The sequence below is a fragment of the Meira miltonrushii genome (assembly GCF_003144205.1).
Source record: "Meira miltonrushii strain MCA 3882 unplaced genomic scaffold FA14scaffold_2, whole genome shotgun sequence".
In the NCBI taxonomy this organism is placed as follows: domain Eukaryota; kingdom Fungi; phylum Basidiomycota; class Exobasidiomycetes; order Exobasidiales; family Brachybasidiaceae; genus Meira; species Meira miltonrushii.
Genome location: NW_020289944.1, coordinates 4185553 through 4200344, shown reverse-complemented (window position 1 = coordinate 4200344; position 14792 = coordinate 4185553). Strand labels below are relative to the sequence as shown.

General features: G+C 44.3%; 6 protein-coding genes across 6 annotated transcripts; 3 read left to right on the top strand and 3 right to left on the bottom strand.

The window, feature by feature from the left end:
- Positions 1 to 756: 756 nt before the first annotated feature.
- Positions 757 to 3123, top strand: FA14DRAFT_155690 (uncharacterized protein; the record flags this gene model as incomplete). The annotated part of the gene is made up of 1 exon (XM_025497776.1): positions 757 to 3123. One exon carries the CDS (start codon positions 757 to 759, stop codon positions 3121 to 3123), a length of 2367 nt encoding a protein of 788 aa, XP_025356585.1.
- On the bottom strand, positions 2969 to 6118 carry FA14DRAFT_161063 (uncharacterized protein). Its single transcript, XM_025498955.1, has one exon. It carries the CDS (start codon positions 6075 to 6077, stop codon positions 3276 to 3278), a length of 2802 nt encoding a protein of 933 aa, XP_025356584.1. The 5' UTR covers positions 6078 to 6118; the 3' UTR covers positions 2969 to 3275.
- A 163-nt stretch (positions 6119 to 6281) lies between these two features.
- On the bottom strand, positions 6282 to 9476 carry FA14DRAFT_146578 (putative ribosomal elongation factor EF-2). The gene has a single exon (XM_025497325.1). It carries the CDS (start codon positions 9346 to 9348, stop codon positions 6349 to 6351), a length of 3000 nt encoding a protein of 999 aa, XP_025356583.1. The 5' UTR covers positions 9349 to 9476; the 3' UTR covers positions 6282 to 6348.
- A 662-nt stretch (positions 9477 to 10138) lies between these two features.
- Positions 10139 to 10666, top strand: FA14DRAFT_111146 (uncharacterized protein; the record flags this gene model as incomplete). Its single annotated transcript, XM_025495935.1, has 1 exon — positions 10139 to 10666. A coding segment is annotated over one exon (528 nt), but the record flags the coding sequence as incomplete, so codon positions are not given.
- A 126-nt stretch (positions 10667 to 10792) lies between these two features.
- On the bottom strand, positions 10793 to 13290 carry FA14DRAFT_161062 (DCP2-domain-containing protein). Its single transcript, XM_025498954.1, has one exon. It carries the CDS (start codon positions 13232 to 13234, stop codon positions 10973 to 10975), a length of 2262 nt encoding a protein of 753 aa, XP_025356581.1. The 5' UTR covers positions 13235 to 13290; the 3' UTR covers positions 10793 to 10972.
- A 162-nt stretch (positions 13291 to 13452) lies between these two features.
- FA14DRAFT_172832 (uncharacterized protein) lies at positions 13453 to 14763 on the top strand. Its single transcript, XM_025500434.1, has 2 exons — positions 13453 to 13898; positions 13960 to 14763. Exons 1-2 carry the CDS (start codon positions 13782 to 13784, stop codon positions 14710 to 14712), a joined length of 870 nt encoding a protein of 289 aa, XP_025356580.1. The 5' UTR covers positions 13453 to 13781; the 3' UTR covers positions 14713 to 14763.
- The last annotated feature ends 29 nt before the right edge of the window (positions 14764 to 14792 follow it).

The following is a 14792-nucleotide window of genomic DNA, read 5'->3' as shown; positions in this document are numbered from 1 at the left end:
CCGTAACGCGCGCACGCGGGTTATAAAAATAAACAACAAGCACGGGGCCAGCCACACAAAAGGGAATTTCGATTGATTACACCTGATTGTGGTGTATTTGGCACAAAGTCAGCCTATTTGCCGATACTCGCATAAAAAAGACAAAAGGCCAAAAATAAACTTGCCTTCAATCGAAAAAGGGGGTGGTCTCTCTCTCTTGGTTGCCCATTCCACGGCATGAAAATGCAAGGCTAAGAAAACGCTAAGCAGATCAGAGTAGGCAGTCTACGATCGCAAGGAATAAAACGGCCAGGACAGGCACAATCGACAATTACTCTACCCGTCGGCATAATGAGGGACCGGCTTGAGGGTATGCTGACATAAGCATCTGATCAAATTGAATCGCATCGACATGGTGATGACGAAAGGAAAGGATGTTAATGGTACCGAGATGAAAAGATGAGAGAAGGAAGTGATGAGTTGATGGGATTGACGCACTGAATTGATGTTCGCTGATCGAGACTCGTCTTCACGCTTTTAGATGCGCATACATGCAGTGACTGGGTGATATATCCTGAGGGTAATTTGAGTAATGAGTTAAGTCACTCTTGGATGTTGGTGAAGTTGAATGAAATTTCTGGCTTCGGTTTTCATTCCTTTTCGACACCTTTATTCATCGTCATCATCCTCTTCCTCCATTTTTTGTGCTCTCAAATCGCATCAACACCAAGATTACACACTCATTTTTTTGATTATTTGTTTTATTTCATTTCAAATATGTCTTTATCACAAAGACGGATATCACACTTGCATAATTTGCCACAACCTCAAATGATCAATTCACAGACCCGGATGAAAAGACTTCCTCTGCGGAAGTCACCTTTTCATGTTCGAGATCAAAGTACAGTATCTTTCGGATTATTACCGGCTAATCTACCAGATGCACCTTTGACCGCAAGAGCAAATGACACAACCAAGAACCCTGTCAGTATTGGTCTTACGGTTGGATGTACATTATTGTTGATCATGATCGTCTCTCTTTTGACAATTTTGTTCTGTGTTTGGCACAGGAAGAAGTCTTTACGTTCCAAAGCTTTGGATTGTAGAAAAAGTCCGTGGACACAACGATATCGTGATGGCACAAGGAATGGAATTCCAAGACCAGAATTGCACATGACGAGAATTATGGAAGAGAAAAATACACAAGAAGGATACTTTGATCAACAAAAGAATACGTACACCATCTACAAAGATACACCATTACTAGAAGAACATGACAGCTATTCGAAAGAATCCGATATCGATCCATCTTTTCAAAATGAACAAAGGCTGGCAAAGCAAGGAAAAGCGCAAATTGAATCATCATACCTCAACGCGTCCACGACAAAAAGACGAACAAAGTTGCCGGATGTATGGTGTTCGCCTGTCTTGCCAATGCCTAATTCCGCTCGCATGTCACCAAGGGTTCGCAATTCCGTCTTTCAAAATCCATATGGACATATAGATGTGATCAGAGGATCTCTAATGAAAGGATTAAATAGCGAAGACAGTTCAGCAACGATGATCGGACTTGGCTTGATGGTGGAAGCTGATACGGCATATGATTATACAATCGTTGATGATCCTTCGCCAGTAGAAAAGACTGGCGAATTGTGGGATCCAGTGAAAGGTAGCCTTCATGCTGATTTGATTTGCTCGGCCGACAAGTATGCCGCTCTAATGCCGAAAGGCTCCCTCCTACGTCAGCCTGAACGGAAGAAGACGGAAAGTCTTGGAGTCATGAGCCGTAGTCCAAGTGATACAAGCATATATACAGCAGTGAGCTTGGCAACTTTAGTGGTGGAAGAAAATATGATCCCAGCAACGTTGTCCAAAGACGATGATGAAAAGAAAGGAGAGTCCGAAATATTCAACATTGTTCAACGTGACTTTAGGGAATCAAAAGTGCCAAGCTCAAGACAAAAAGCTCCCAAAAAGAGCAAGACTATATCCTCATTCCGTGGCGAACGCAAATCTAGGACATCCTCTTCACGATTGTTAGATGAAATATTTGACGAACAAACGGATGCTAGAGTGACAAGAACTTTTACTGCTGCAATGCGAATGATGAAAAAGAACTTAAAGGCAAGGAAGCCTCCAACGCAATCCAAGAAGGAGAGTGTTGCGACTATGGAGGATGAAAGACCAGTCTCCTTGCGGTCTTTAGCTAGACGATCAGAGGTACGAAGAAGAACAAAGATGCAGTCTGATCGAACTTCTGCTTTACTGTCACATGCAATCTCACCTTATGTTGAGAAGCAGCACCCGAACGTCGTTTCGGACCAGCAAGTCAATCACTCAAAGCAGAACAGCAATGACTCAATTGAATCTGCATGCTCTTCGTTACGCCAAGGTCGCATAAGCACAATGGAATACCACCTACCTTCACGATTATCAGCAAGCGGGGCAAAGGTATTTACTCTTTCCCCTCAAAAGATGGTCAGTATCAATCATTCGGACATGGCATTGCCAACCACGCCCCAAAACAAGCAGCCTTACAACAGAGACGTGAAACCACTCGTGAGAAAGCGCACGATTCGAACGATTGACCAAGACAAGCTCATTTGTATTTCAGACTCAAAAGGGCGAGGATCGGTGTTATTGACCGCAAAAGCAGTTCATCGAAAGTCCCGTTCGCTTGACTCGTGCTTGAGTAGTGCAATTTTAGGCTACCTTCATACACCTACATCTGTCAAAGTGCCGTCAAGATCAAATACGGGACCATACGTTCCACCTGTGATGCTTGAAACAAAAAGAGGAAGATCTAACACAGATTTGACAATCGGTACCGCTTGCAATACAACTCCACTTCGTATTCGTAAAACTGCCAATTCACTCTTGTTCGCAAAAGTAAAACATAAACGTGTATCTCAATTGATTCAAACCCACGGCGGCAGTTTGAAGAAGATGCAATACAACAATCGAGAAAGTCAATATAGCACAGATGGAGAATATGCAAGTCCAACGATGCAAGTTGTTGCTCTTTATGACGAATATTCAAGTGATGAAGAAGATGATAATATGAGCATAACAACATCCGAACAAAGTCATTTTCCAAACCAATTCCATCGTCGAAGCAGAAGTCAAGAATTCTTCCTTTCGTGAATAGTGTATTTATATTCGGACAAACTTTGTCGTATCCTGTATTTTATCCCCACATCATTCATAGAATGCCAATGTTATACGCTTTTAGACCTTTTCATTATTGATTAAAGTAGTAGTACATAGTTGTATTATTGTAGAGTATTGTATGCTCTTCAGTCAGAAGACTTTGGTGACGCCAGAGCATCATCAACAGCTTTTCTGCATGAAGGACGTAATCGATATCCTGTAGGCTCAAAAGCACCCAAGACGAGCGTGATAGTCGTTCGCAAAGCGGTGATCAAAGGTGCGACATCATGATCAAAGACGAACAAGCTCGTATCAGAAGCACCTGTTCCATCTGCTCGCTTTTGCGCGGTGATATTCATACCAAGCTGTTGCAAACCACTCAATAACATCGCACATTCTTCCAAAACGTCATCGATTCCTAATCGTGAAGAAGCAGCTAAAGCTACCGTACCATATTCATCTTGTTCCAAACTTGCCGCCAACAACGATCCCAAGATTTGAACACTCCAGGTAACCAATGCTTCATCATGAGGTAGAACACCAATCGCCAAGAGTGAATCATCGGATGAGGCAAAAAGCCATCTTTGTGCTCCTTCAACTTTGCGTGCCACAAATGAATTTCGCAAAACGTGTTGCAAATCTGACGGCAGGAGATTGAAGAGAGATCCAAGTGATTGCACAGAGGAGATGAAGATATTCACGAAAACATCCAATAACGTGATTTTTGATGCTGAGCTTGCTGATACACCAGTGCTCGAACCTGTTGCGGTGCCACTTGTAGACGAAGCTGGTGTCGTGGTAGATTGTACGGGTGGCGGCGCAATACGATGGAGCAGCGAATTCAATCCCTCTGTGGCGTTAGTATTGACTTGAGTAGAGGTTGCAGCTGTCAATGGTTGAGCTGTTGTAGCACTTTGCTGTGATGCAATGGGCGAAGACGAAGCCAATCGGTCCCAAATAGATGGTTTACCTTTATTTACGCCAGTGTTTCCTGTTGCTAAAGATACCTGATGAGCAGCATCTACTGGTTTCAAGTGACTGGCTGGCTTTTGCGAGCTTGAGGAAGACGTTGCACCGGATGCGACTGGCTCCTTGCCTTTGTTCAACAGCCATTTTCGCTCTTCTTGAATGACATTGATACATTCTCCCGCAATCACTGCCCATGCACTACGGCCTGCTCCGCTATCCAAGCCCGAAGAAGGGATAGAAGGAAGAATATTTCCTCCATTACCACCAGTAGATTGACCAACATCGCGGAAGATTGCCTTTCGTCGTTCTGCATCTGTAGCCATCACAGTTGCCATTTCAGCAAATGCAAAGTGTGAATAGTATGATCTCTCACTGCTTCCGAGATGTGCTTCTTCTGGCAATGGTATCCTTCTGCTTTGCATCCCTTTAATCAAGCACTTTGTAGGCGCACTAGAAAATCTACTCAAACCGCCCGTACCAAGACCTATTGGCTGGGTTGACAATACTTCCCAGGCAACACAGAATGCCTCCAAGATCAAAACTGTTACCAGTCCCAAGAGTGAGACGCGGAAGATCAAGTCAACGTTGGACAATGGTCGTTTGAAAGATGGAACCAACAAAGGCCGTAATGGTGAATGGTGTCCTATGAGCGAAAGAACGACACGGAAGAACGGCCTTCGGATGAGAAGATACCCCTGAAGGATGATACTAGGCGTAATAGCTCCAATAAATACTGCACGATAGATTGTTTGACGACCTTTTGCTGCAATTCGTATAAGTGCAGATTCAAACGTCGCCTGTGCTTCAAATCGTGATGGAGCAAATGGTGCCGGAGCACCTGCTCCTGGAACCTGTGGTCTGGAGAACAATACTGAACGAATGATCGCATATGTTGCACCAAGGATCGCATTACTGCATAGAAGGAACCAAAATCGTTCATTTGGTCGGATTGCAGTAGTCTTGTATCCTTGTGAAAGTCGTACTGCGACTTGATGGTAAGGAGACCACGGATTAGAGCTCTTCGAAGCTCCATCAACAGAAACCGTGTTCGTGTAATGGGCCAAAGCCAGGCCATGTGTCGTAGCTATGGCCAAAGCGAAAGCAGCATGCAACAACACACCTCGCCACAAAGCACCTTGACGTAATGAACGAACCAACAAACTGGCCGGAGAACCAGCCGAGAGAGTAAATCCGCCCGCCAGACGTTCATCACGTAAACCCGCATGATCTTGAATCGTCCATTTCTTACTGGCGATACTGAACCTTTGACCTGGTAAAATCAATAGCAAACCAAGCAAAACAGTATATGAAGTTAGCGATAAAAATAGCGCTGTAGGTCGGAATGGTAAGGTTATCAATTGAAGCGGATTTGTAGGTCGAAATAAGGAGATGCAAAATAAAGCATGATAGACTGGAAGGCTGAAGACCAGCAGTTTCACCCAATTGATCCGAAGAGCTGTTTCTAGAAATCCTGAATAGGTCAAATGTGGTCTTGGCTGAAGGGCAAATGTCGCATATGCGTTTTCATCGAGCAGTGATTTGAACAATGGCCATACTTGAGGCCAAAACCCTGTGACAGGTTTCAGTGGCTGTGTGGTTGTTACCGGCTTTGAAACGGCTGATGAAGAGCTGGTAGTTGATCCAGGTCCACTACGTGCTGCTGGTGTTCCGAAAGGAGTTCTTGAAAGGAACAAAGATGCTTTTGAGGTTGATTCTGGTGTTCGGTAAGGTGAAAAAGAAGCAACTTTGATAGGCGTGCCAATATCTGGAACGGCAGACTTTCGCGGTTTAGAGACGTTGAGTGATGATTGTTGTTGACTCTGTACATTACGTGTAGCCAATTGTGATGATGTGCTTTCACTCAATCTTGACGTTTCTTGTTGTACTGGTGTTGAAAATGATTGTGAAGAAGCCCTATTCGATGAAGGTCCTGCGTTCAACGCATAACGACTAGAGGGGGTTGAAAAGGATGATTGCATGATCCTATAACAACTTACCCCTTCTTATGCTGATGATGGTATCACTTGTGGATGAAATGAAATTTGTTCGTACTCTTTCTTCTAAAAGTCGCGTTAAATTTGTCTGCACTGTAGAGTTGCATATTCACGAGTGTTGGTCTCTCTCCACCACACAACGCGCCCGCTACCAACACGTGTTACAGGTCATCACGATGAAAGACAAATCCAAGAGTAATGCTATTCTATTTTAATCTATGTTACAAATAAGATAATACAACTTCATGAAAATCCTTCAATTCAAGTCAAATCCATTGGCAGCAAGAGCGACTGCCAATTCAGGATCCAAATAAGAAGCCAAAGTAACTTGATCAGCCAAACCTTTTCTCCTTCTAGTCTTTAACATCACATCCCTTGCCAATCCGAGCGGTGGTGCAGGTTCTAAAGGTCGTAATTTCACATCAGTATCCAAAGGATCCCCTGGCACAACCGAATAATGTGAGAATACTTGCAGACAAAATGCTTGGCCCTGGGTATGAGTTCGTAGATCTGTTTCGAATCCATTTGCATCTAAAACAGGTATATAAGCACGAACGATGAACAATGGAGTACCGGGTTTAGGAACATCTTGTGTTACATGACCACGTCTGCGTGCTAGAACAGTATACACTGCAGCCACGCAATCAGCAGGTGCTTGTACCTCAACATAATAGATCGGTTCCATCAATCGAGGTGTTGCGAGTAGAAGTGCTGCATAGCATGTTCTTCTGGCTGTTGGGATCAATTGACCGCTGCCTCTGTTTATAGGTTCAGGAGCCAATTGTGCGTCCAAGATGCGGAACTTGACATTTCTGACCGGTTCATCTGCCAATGGACCTTCACGGGTTGCCCATTGAAAACCTTGCTTGATCGTTTGCCTCACAGTATAAAGTAATTTCTTATCCACCTCCGACGGTAAAGTGTCGTCAACAAGGATATTTGGTCCATCATCACTTGGTCCAAATGCCCAAACAGACCTAGAAGCCAAAAGATCCCATCCATACTTCTCTTGAAGAAGTTTTCCTAATTCTTTAGGTGGCATATGTATATCCAATCTTCCCGATTCGATATCTTCTGCGATACCTTTCTCCAAAGGTTCAGCAATGATTGTCAATTTGTTCTTCTTGTTTGGCGTAACGGCGAAACATTTTACCGCACTTGTTTCCACAACCGTTTCGGCAAAGCGAACAACAGGATCGCTCACCTTGATCTCAATTTCGGAGAAGAGCTTTCGTAAATCGTGTAAAACGCAATCCAGATACAGCTCTCCGGTACCCAAAATAACGTGCTCACCACTTTCCTCTACCTTTGTCACTGCGAGAGGATAGCTTTTGTTGATCTTTCTCAAGCCTTCAAGCATTTTTGGTAGCTCGGAAGGCACAAGAGGCTCCACCGATACTTTGAGAACAGGTTGAGTCATGTGAGATAAAGGCGCTATGATATGAAGCTCATCTGTTTCAATCGATGCGTCCACGATTGTACCCGTTTTGGTGATGTTCGCGTCCACACCTTTCAAGCTTACCCAGCATCCTGCTGGAACACTGTCAGATTCAACATTGTAGCGTGATTCATTGATCCACACACCCTCTACGTTAGCCAATATGGAATCTTCATCGTCATCTTGCGAGAATCCTTCACCCAGCACACGAACCCGATCACCAATCTTGACCGTCCCGCTCAATACACGGCCAAACGCTCTGAACTCTTGAGCATCTGTGGTTTGGTATAATTTCGCAACGGATACGATCAACGGACCATCCGCATTGCAATTACGCATAGAACCGTACAAGCCGCCCTCCTTTGGACCTGTCCATATCCGATCAATCTTTTTCTGTGCCCCTTCTTTCGGGGAAGGAATGTGGTTCACCATCAAATCAACCAAGCCGGCACTATCACCAAAGAAGTGCTTTAGAACCAACTTTAGCAAAGGACGTACGTCGATCTTGTATGCTGCTGGTTTTAGATGAATGCCAAGGCTGGCGAGAGTTTTTCGTAGTTTATCTGTATCACTGGAAAGTACTTGTGTATAAATCTTGTATAGCGGTTCCAAGATGAATTGCACAAAACTTCTCTTGCTCTCAGCATCGGCACCCTTTCGACTGAAATTACGCGATTCTGCCGAATAGAAGATATTGCCCCACAATCGTTTGCTGAATTGATCGATATCGATACCTCCGTATGTATCCGAGTATAGCTTTGCGAAGCTTCTCAGAGTAAAGCACCATCCCATCTCTGTGCTAGCAAACGCGACGTTCCCTCTTTCAGGACCTAACTTTCGAGCTGGATCCCGATCATGTTGTGCGATCAAGTTGTTAACTTCATCGATCGTCTGCCGTATCTTGTAGTATGCATCATTTGGCGGCAATCTAAGTTCCAAGATGAGTCGATCGATCTTATTGAGAACCATAACAATCGGTAGGCCTTCGCGTATTGCATGTTTGACGATAGCTTCGGTATTCACCATTACTCCCTCCACAACATCGACGACCAAAACAACACCATCAGCCATTCGAATACCTGCAGCAACCTCATCCTGAAAGTTAGGATGACCTGGGGTATCTATCAGATTCAAGAGATATGACTTTGATTTTGTTGAAGTCATAACAAGCGAAAGAGGCGATGATTTGATCGAGATTCCTCTACTTCGTTCTAGGAGATGTGAATCTGTATAGCGCATGTGCTTATCGACATCGTGATCCATCTTGTGAGTTTCTAAAAGTAGCATATCCAGCAAACACGTCTTCCCATGATGTAGATGTCCACAAATCGCCACATTACGAACCATCTCTGGAAAATTCATCAAGTTCATCATAAAGCTTCTCTCGAATCGTGTTTCTGGTAATCCAGCTTCCTCGATGGCGAATTTTCGCATCTTGACTGGTTCTACGATCGGCTGGCTGATTGGTTGTGCATCTTCTTCTTGTACCAATGTTTCCACTTCGTCGCCATATACCTCATTTGCGCTAGGATAATATTTCTTGTCTTCATGTAGAACGACTGCATTTTGTGAAGATTCATCGACTTGCATTAGCTGCATACCTGCTTGTTCCACTCTTCTCATTCGGGCTATATTTGCCTCTTCATCTTCATCACTTTCATCATCGTATCCTTCTAGTGGGGCTGGCTCTTCATACTCTTCTTGCCTTGTTCCCATGGCTGAAGTGGATGCTTCCTGCTCATCTTGACCGATATCAGAGTCATCATCTGAATCTGACAAGACTCCAATATAATTACCGAATTCATCATAGTCATCCATCTTCTTCCGATGGCCTTGATCGGTAAGGGTATAATGATCAGATGGATGTTTGAACGAAAGAAGGAAGCTTCTTAGGCTTTTGAATGAATTTACGCGTACACGTGAAGAGGGGACAGACAAGAAGGCTAATTTAGCGGAACTGCAGTTACCACTGATTTCCGTTTACACTATACCTTTTATGGCAAGGCAAACGTCATTTAAGCCGCGCTAATTATTAAGGTACACGGCACACATTCCACACACATCAAATGCGGTCTTGCTTTATCTTTCCTCTCTACCATAATCTGTCATCATCTGCACAAATTGACGCTACTTCAATTCGACTAATGAAAGCTTAATTGTCATCAATCCACAAGCCGATCTTATTCGACCCCACTTTTGAACAGAATCATTCAAGATGGCTTGTCTTGTTGCCACCACATCTGGCACATCTGCTTTTCATTCTCCCGTAAAGACAACCTCTATCCATCATCAAATCCGAAAAGATATAGACACAATGTTGAGACAGCAATATGCCAACAACAGGATCAATGCAGCCACAATAATGATCCCAATCTTGATCAGAGCATTTGGTCCATTACCACCGATCATTTCATTCGCCTTGCCTGCAAATGCAACGGTAGCATTTATTCTGGCAACAATTATCCGTAACCTACGATTGCCAGCCAGAGTTGCACAAATGTTACGATTGACTCGGTTGGGTGGTCAGAACGTGAACGGAAATACACCAATCAGTTCATTGACCGGACCTGCAGTTCGTAATGCATACGGTCAAATGGTTCAACAACCAATCACGCTTGAAGTACGAATGGGCACTCGAGGTGGTAAAGGAGGTTTTGGAAGTCAATTACGTGCAGCAGGCGGAAAGATGAGCTCTGCTAGAAATGGAGAAGAAAATCGTGATTCATGTCGTGATTTGAATGGAAGAAGGTTGAGCACGATCAAACAAGCACGTCAATTGGCAGCTTATTTGGCCACGCAAGATGAACGTCAACGTGCTCTGAGTGAAGCACAAAAGAAAAAGTATGCAAAATTGGAAAAGATGCTTGGGAGGAAACCAAGAAAAGAGGCTGATTTCGTTGAAGCTGCACAAAAGTTGCATGATCAAGGTGGGGAGCTAGATGAGGAGGGTAATGAGACCGAGGACGACAAAGGCGAAGGATCATCCCGGATGGCTGCTCCTAGAGCCAAGCCAGAAGATAGCAAAGGAAAGAAGCGCGAGCGTATCGAAGACTCTGAATACGTAGAGCAAAGTAGAGAAATCGTGGAAAACGTTCGGAGTGCAGTAGCATCAGCAATGCGAAAAAAGAAAAAGAAGAGCACTTCCAGCATCACGAACGGGAAAAGCAAGGAAGCAGAATTGAACAATACCCGCAAACACGAACTAGCCGCTTAATGATTGATACCTACTTAAAGAAGTTTTTTAATTTTGTAGCATATTTCTGACGATTGAATGATATTACGAGAGCTTTTCATGACTTGTTTCTGCAGTGTTACAAAGGTATACAATATTTCAATACAAACGATGATCATCGCATAAATATGAAATAAGTCAAAAAGTCTGTAGTTCCTTGTCAGATTGGTGTATCCCTTCTCTACTCGCGAAGAAGAGACAGATCGATGCTCAATGGGGAGGAGGATGATGAGCAGCATATACTCCAGGTGGGGGAATATGACCTTGAGGGGGAGCATGAGAATAAGGCGATTGCATTGCCGGATAGCCGTACGGCATCGGCGGTGGGGGTGGATGTTGCAAAGCATTGGGTGCCTGCATTTGGGGTTGCTGCAAAGGTGAAAATGAAGGGTATGCTGCATGAGGTGGTGGTGGTTGCATTTGAGCGGGATACGGAGGAGGCGGAGGTGGTGGCAATGAAGCATTAAAAGAGGCAAAAGGAGATGGTCCCGGCCCAGCACTTGGAATCTGCGATCCTCCATGTCCATTTTGATAATTCTGATACGGTGCAGCGTTGGCATATTGCTGAGGAGGAAAACCAGGATGGCCGTTATCCGAGCTTTTGTTTAAAAGCGAAAGCAAGGGATTGGAAGAAGGCATCATCGAGGAAGGTGGTGGCGGAGCCTGCGGCAGAGGACTTGTGGGAAAATTGCCTGCACTTTGTTGGACAAAAGTCGAGAAAGGAGATGTACTCGGGTGAGGAGGTGGCTGATGGGACGCCTGCTGACCGTTCAAAAGGGACAATAGGTTGCCTTGTGGTGGAGCTGCATTGCCTGGTGACTGAGGTGGAAATTTAAATTGATGATGAACCTTTTGATCTTGATGACTGCCGTTCTGACTTGGAGGATTCTGGATTTGCATGGATGAAGACATTAAGTTGCTCAATAGCATATCGCGCTTCTGTGCCCTTTCCCTTTCTCTTTCATCTTCGGAATTGGGAATGGAGATTTGGGCTTGTGCCTGTTGATAATGCTGATCGGGACGCCAAGCTGATTGGTTCTGTTGTGGTACGAGCGGAGCTGCCTGTTGAGTATCGAACGAGATTGAAGTTGAAGGGCTGATCATATCGAGCACATGTTGCGCTTGTGCTGTCCTCTGTGCCCGTGGAGCGGGAAGTGGGGTAGACGATTGCGGGATGTCGTGAATTGGACCCGCTGTTCCATTGAGCAATGAGAGAAGAGCTGTGGAGCTTCCATTTCCAGATGTTTGTCTGGTTGCATTTCCATTCCCTGAGCCTGCATTCAAAGCTGCCAATAAGGACGATGTTCCACCTTCCCGATCATCTCTGCTTTCTGCTTGCCCGAAATTCAACTGTGGCTGACCAGGCGTATGCTGTGCAGCAACAGCTGGACCACCTCTCAGCAAATCCAATAATTGTCTTCCACGATCATCTCCCTGCTCTTCAATCATCCTTTGCCCTTTACCATCAATTGCTGGAGCATGATCGTGCTCATTGCCCGCCGATAGCCCGAGTAAAGCTTTCAAGTCATTGCTCTTATCACCCGAGGAATCCGCTATCAAATGCTGTCCACTATCTGCACCTTCCTCCAAAGCATCTCCATCGTATGAAGCCTGTGCGTACCTATTCTTGTTCTCATGAATCCATTGTTTGAGTTTTCCGATGAAAGGCGAGATCAGATAAAACTTTCCACCCATGCCTTGAGGCGGGGCTTTATTCTTCTTCCACGTGGGCAAATCAGAAAGGCTGAACCAGGATATCTTTGAGATTTCCTTTCTCGTTTGCGTTTCGAAATATGTATCCTCGTCCAATCCGGGAACGATGTACAGCCGTATCTTTTGCTCTCGCATCGTCAATTCCATATAATCCCTTGAATCATTCGGCAGCAGCGGTCCGCAATCAAATCCAGTCTCTTCCAACACTTCTCTTACAGCACAATCCCTTTCAGTTTCTTGTTGATTAATCTTTCCTTTTGGAAAGCCCCAAGTAGAATTTGCTTTCCATCCTTTGACGAGGATGCATTTATCCAAACGTGCATTCAGCATCACTGCTCCACATACTGGTACTCTTGTTTTGTACTTTAGAAACTCGTCAAAAGCAGCTTCCAAGCCTTGTTGACTCTCATGATTGGATGAATTGGAGATGTATCGTTGAATAAGCGGAACTGTTAGCGCTGCTGTGTGTAGCAGGTAAGATGAAAACCTTCTCAATGCAAACGAGGGTAGAGAAGGATTGAGAGGTCTAAGGAAATCTTCATAGAACCAGTGTGCCTGTTCGACTTGAAAACATATACGTTGTATGCTATCCTGTTCTTCTGCCGGTAGATTGACGATGAATCGACTGCTAAGATCTTCTAATACATCATTAAAAGTGAGAGATGCATAAGATGATGAACCTGATGCCGTTCCTGCTGGAGTTCCTGATCGATTTGTTGCATCTATTGAGCCTTGAGCGGCTTTCTTTTTTGCTCCCATTGATGGACCGTTGTCCTTTCAGCAATTGCTTGATATTAGTAATGATATTGTGACATCGAAGCAGGAAGGATGGAAATGAATGTTTGGCTAATGACAATGTATTTTGCTGTTTGTTGTTGCATTGACCTCTCTCTCTCTCTCAACGCGTCAGGCGCTGCGCCACAATGATCAAAAAAGACGCCTTTGCCTCCTAAAACTTCTTTCATTCTGACGCCCAAGAGAGAATTTTAGTCAGTCACTATTCGTAATTTGATGGAGCGAAAAAGATGGTTGAAGACGATTCGATACTCTTGGTGGCACTAGCGATCCGCATGCGATGAAAGCCGTCGTGAGATTGATGTGTACGCAAGTAGTGATGGCAGGGTCCCCAAGCCCTAAAACGCCGCCCCGTAACATTTATGGTCTTTGTGCATTTATTGATTGCCAAGACCGTACTATGCTGTGATACGACATTACATCTTTTCATCTCTCCCCACAGCATACAGCCGGAGCCTTTTGCTTCTTACTTCTTCTTCCAATCGATCACCATACATCTGTCGCACTGAAAATGCGTCTCAATAGGATGCCAACTTGCGTCAGCAGGCCGTTTATCCTCGCTGTAATCCTGATATTAGCATTGATGCTATTACCTGCAGATGCTTGTTTCAATTGCAAGAATGAAAGAGTGAGTGAATGATCTACTAGAGAGATATTGAGCCGAAAAGATACTAAATAAAAATGAATAGGATCCCAGAGAAGAACCACTTCATGATCGGGAAACCGGTAAGATCTTCTTTCGCACTTTCAATCCTGAACAAAAGCTCGATTGGGCCCATCATCAGACTGTAGGGGAAAGGAAAGCCGGAAGAAGAGGTGTTGAACCTACAGATCATAATTACAATACTATGATGCTAGCAGTATCAAAAGGTCTCGATAAACCGTATAGGGCACTCTATCGAAGTCGTTCCGGCAATCAAGAGATATGGGACAAAAACAAAGGTACGCAACATGTACAACAGCTTACGCAGAAATTAAGAAAAGAAGATACGATAATAGGCAGAATAAAGAAGCTACTTCCACATAAACCACACAACTACCAACGAATAATAAAAGGCTCTTCGGGATCAAATCATCCGACCTCAACTCCAAGTTTTAAAGAGTCGAAATCTGATTCAGGCACGCCAAACGAATTGAAGCAGCATCTAAAAGGATCACAGTCTCCACGTTCCCGAGAAAAGGTGAAAAGTTGGCTGGCAGGAATACCAGACGATTTATACAGTTCGAAGGACAGTACCTCGCATCAAAAGCATGAAAGAGTACCAGGACACAGTAATGGTTCATCCTCACGAGGAAGCGTGAGCTCAACACACGATCGGCTCAGATCTTCCTCTTCCCCTTTGAGAGCATATTCTCGTGTCAGTTCTAGTATTGATTCTCTTGCCAATATCCACGTTACTAATCCAGGCGCCAAGGGTAAAATGCAACACAGCAGCAACTGAAAGACATTGTGAAGAGTTGTGAATACACATTGTTTCTTTGCAAATGCATGGCTGTGCGAAAAGTTTTTTTTGAGTGAGCT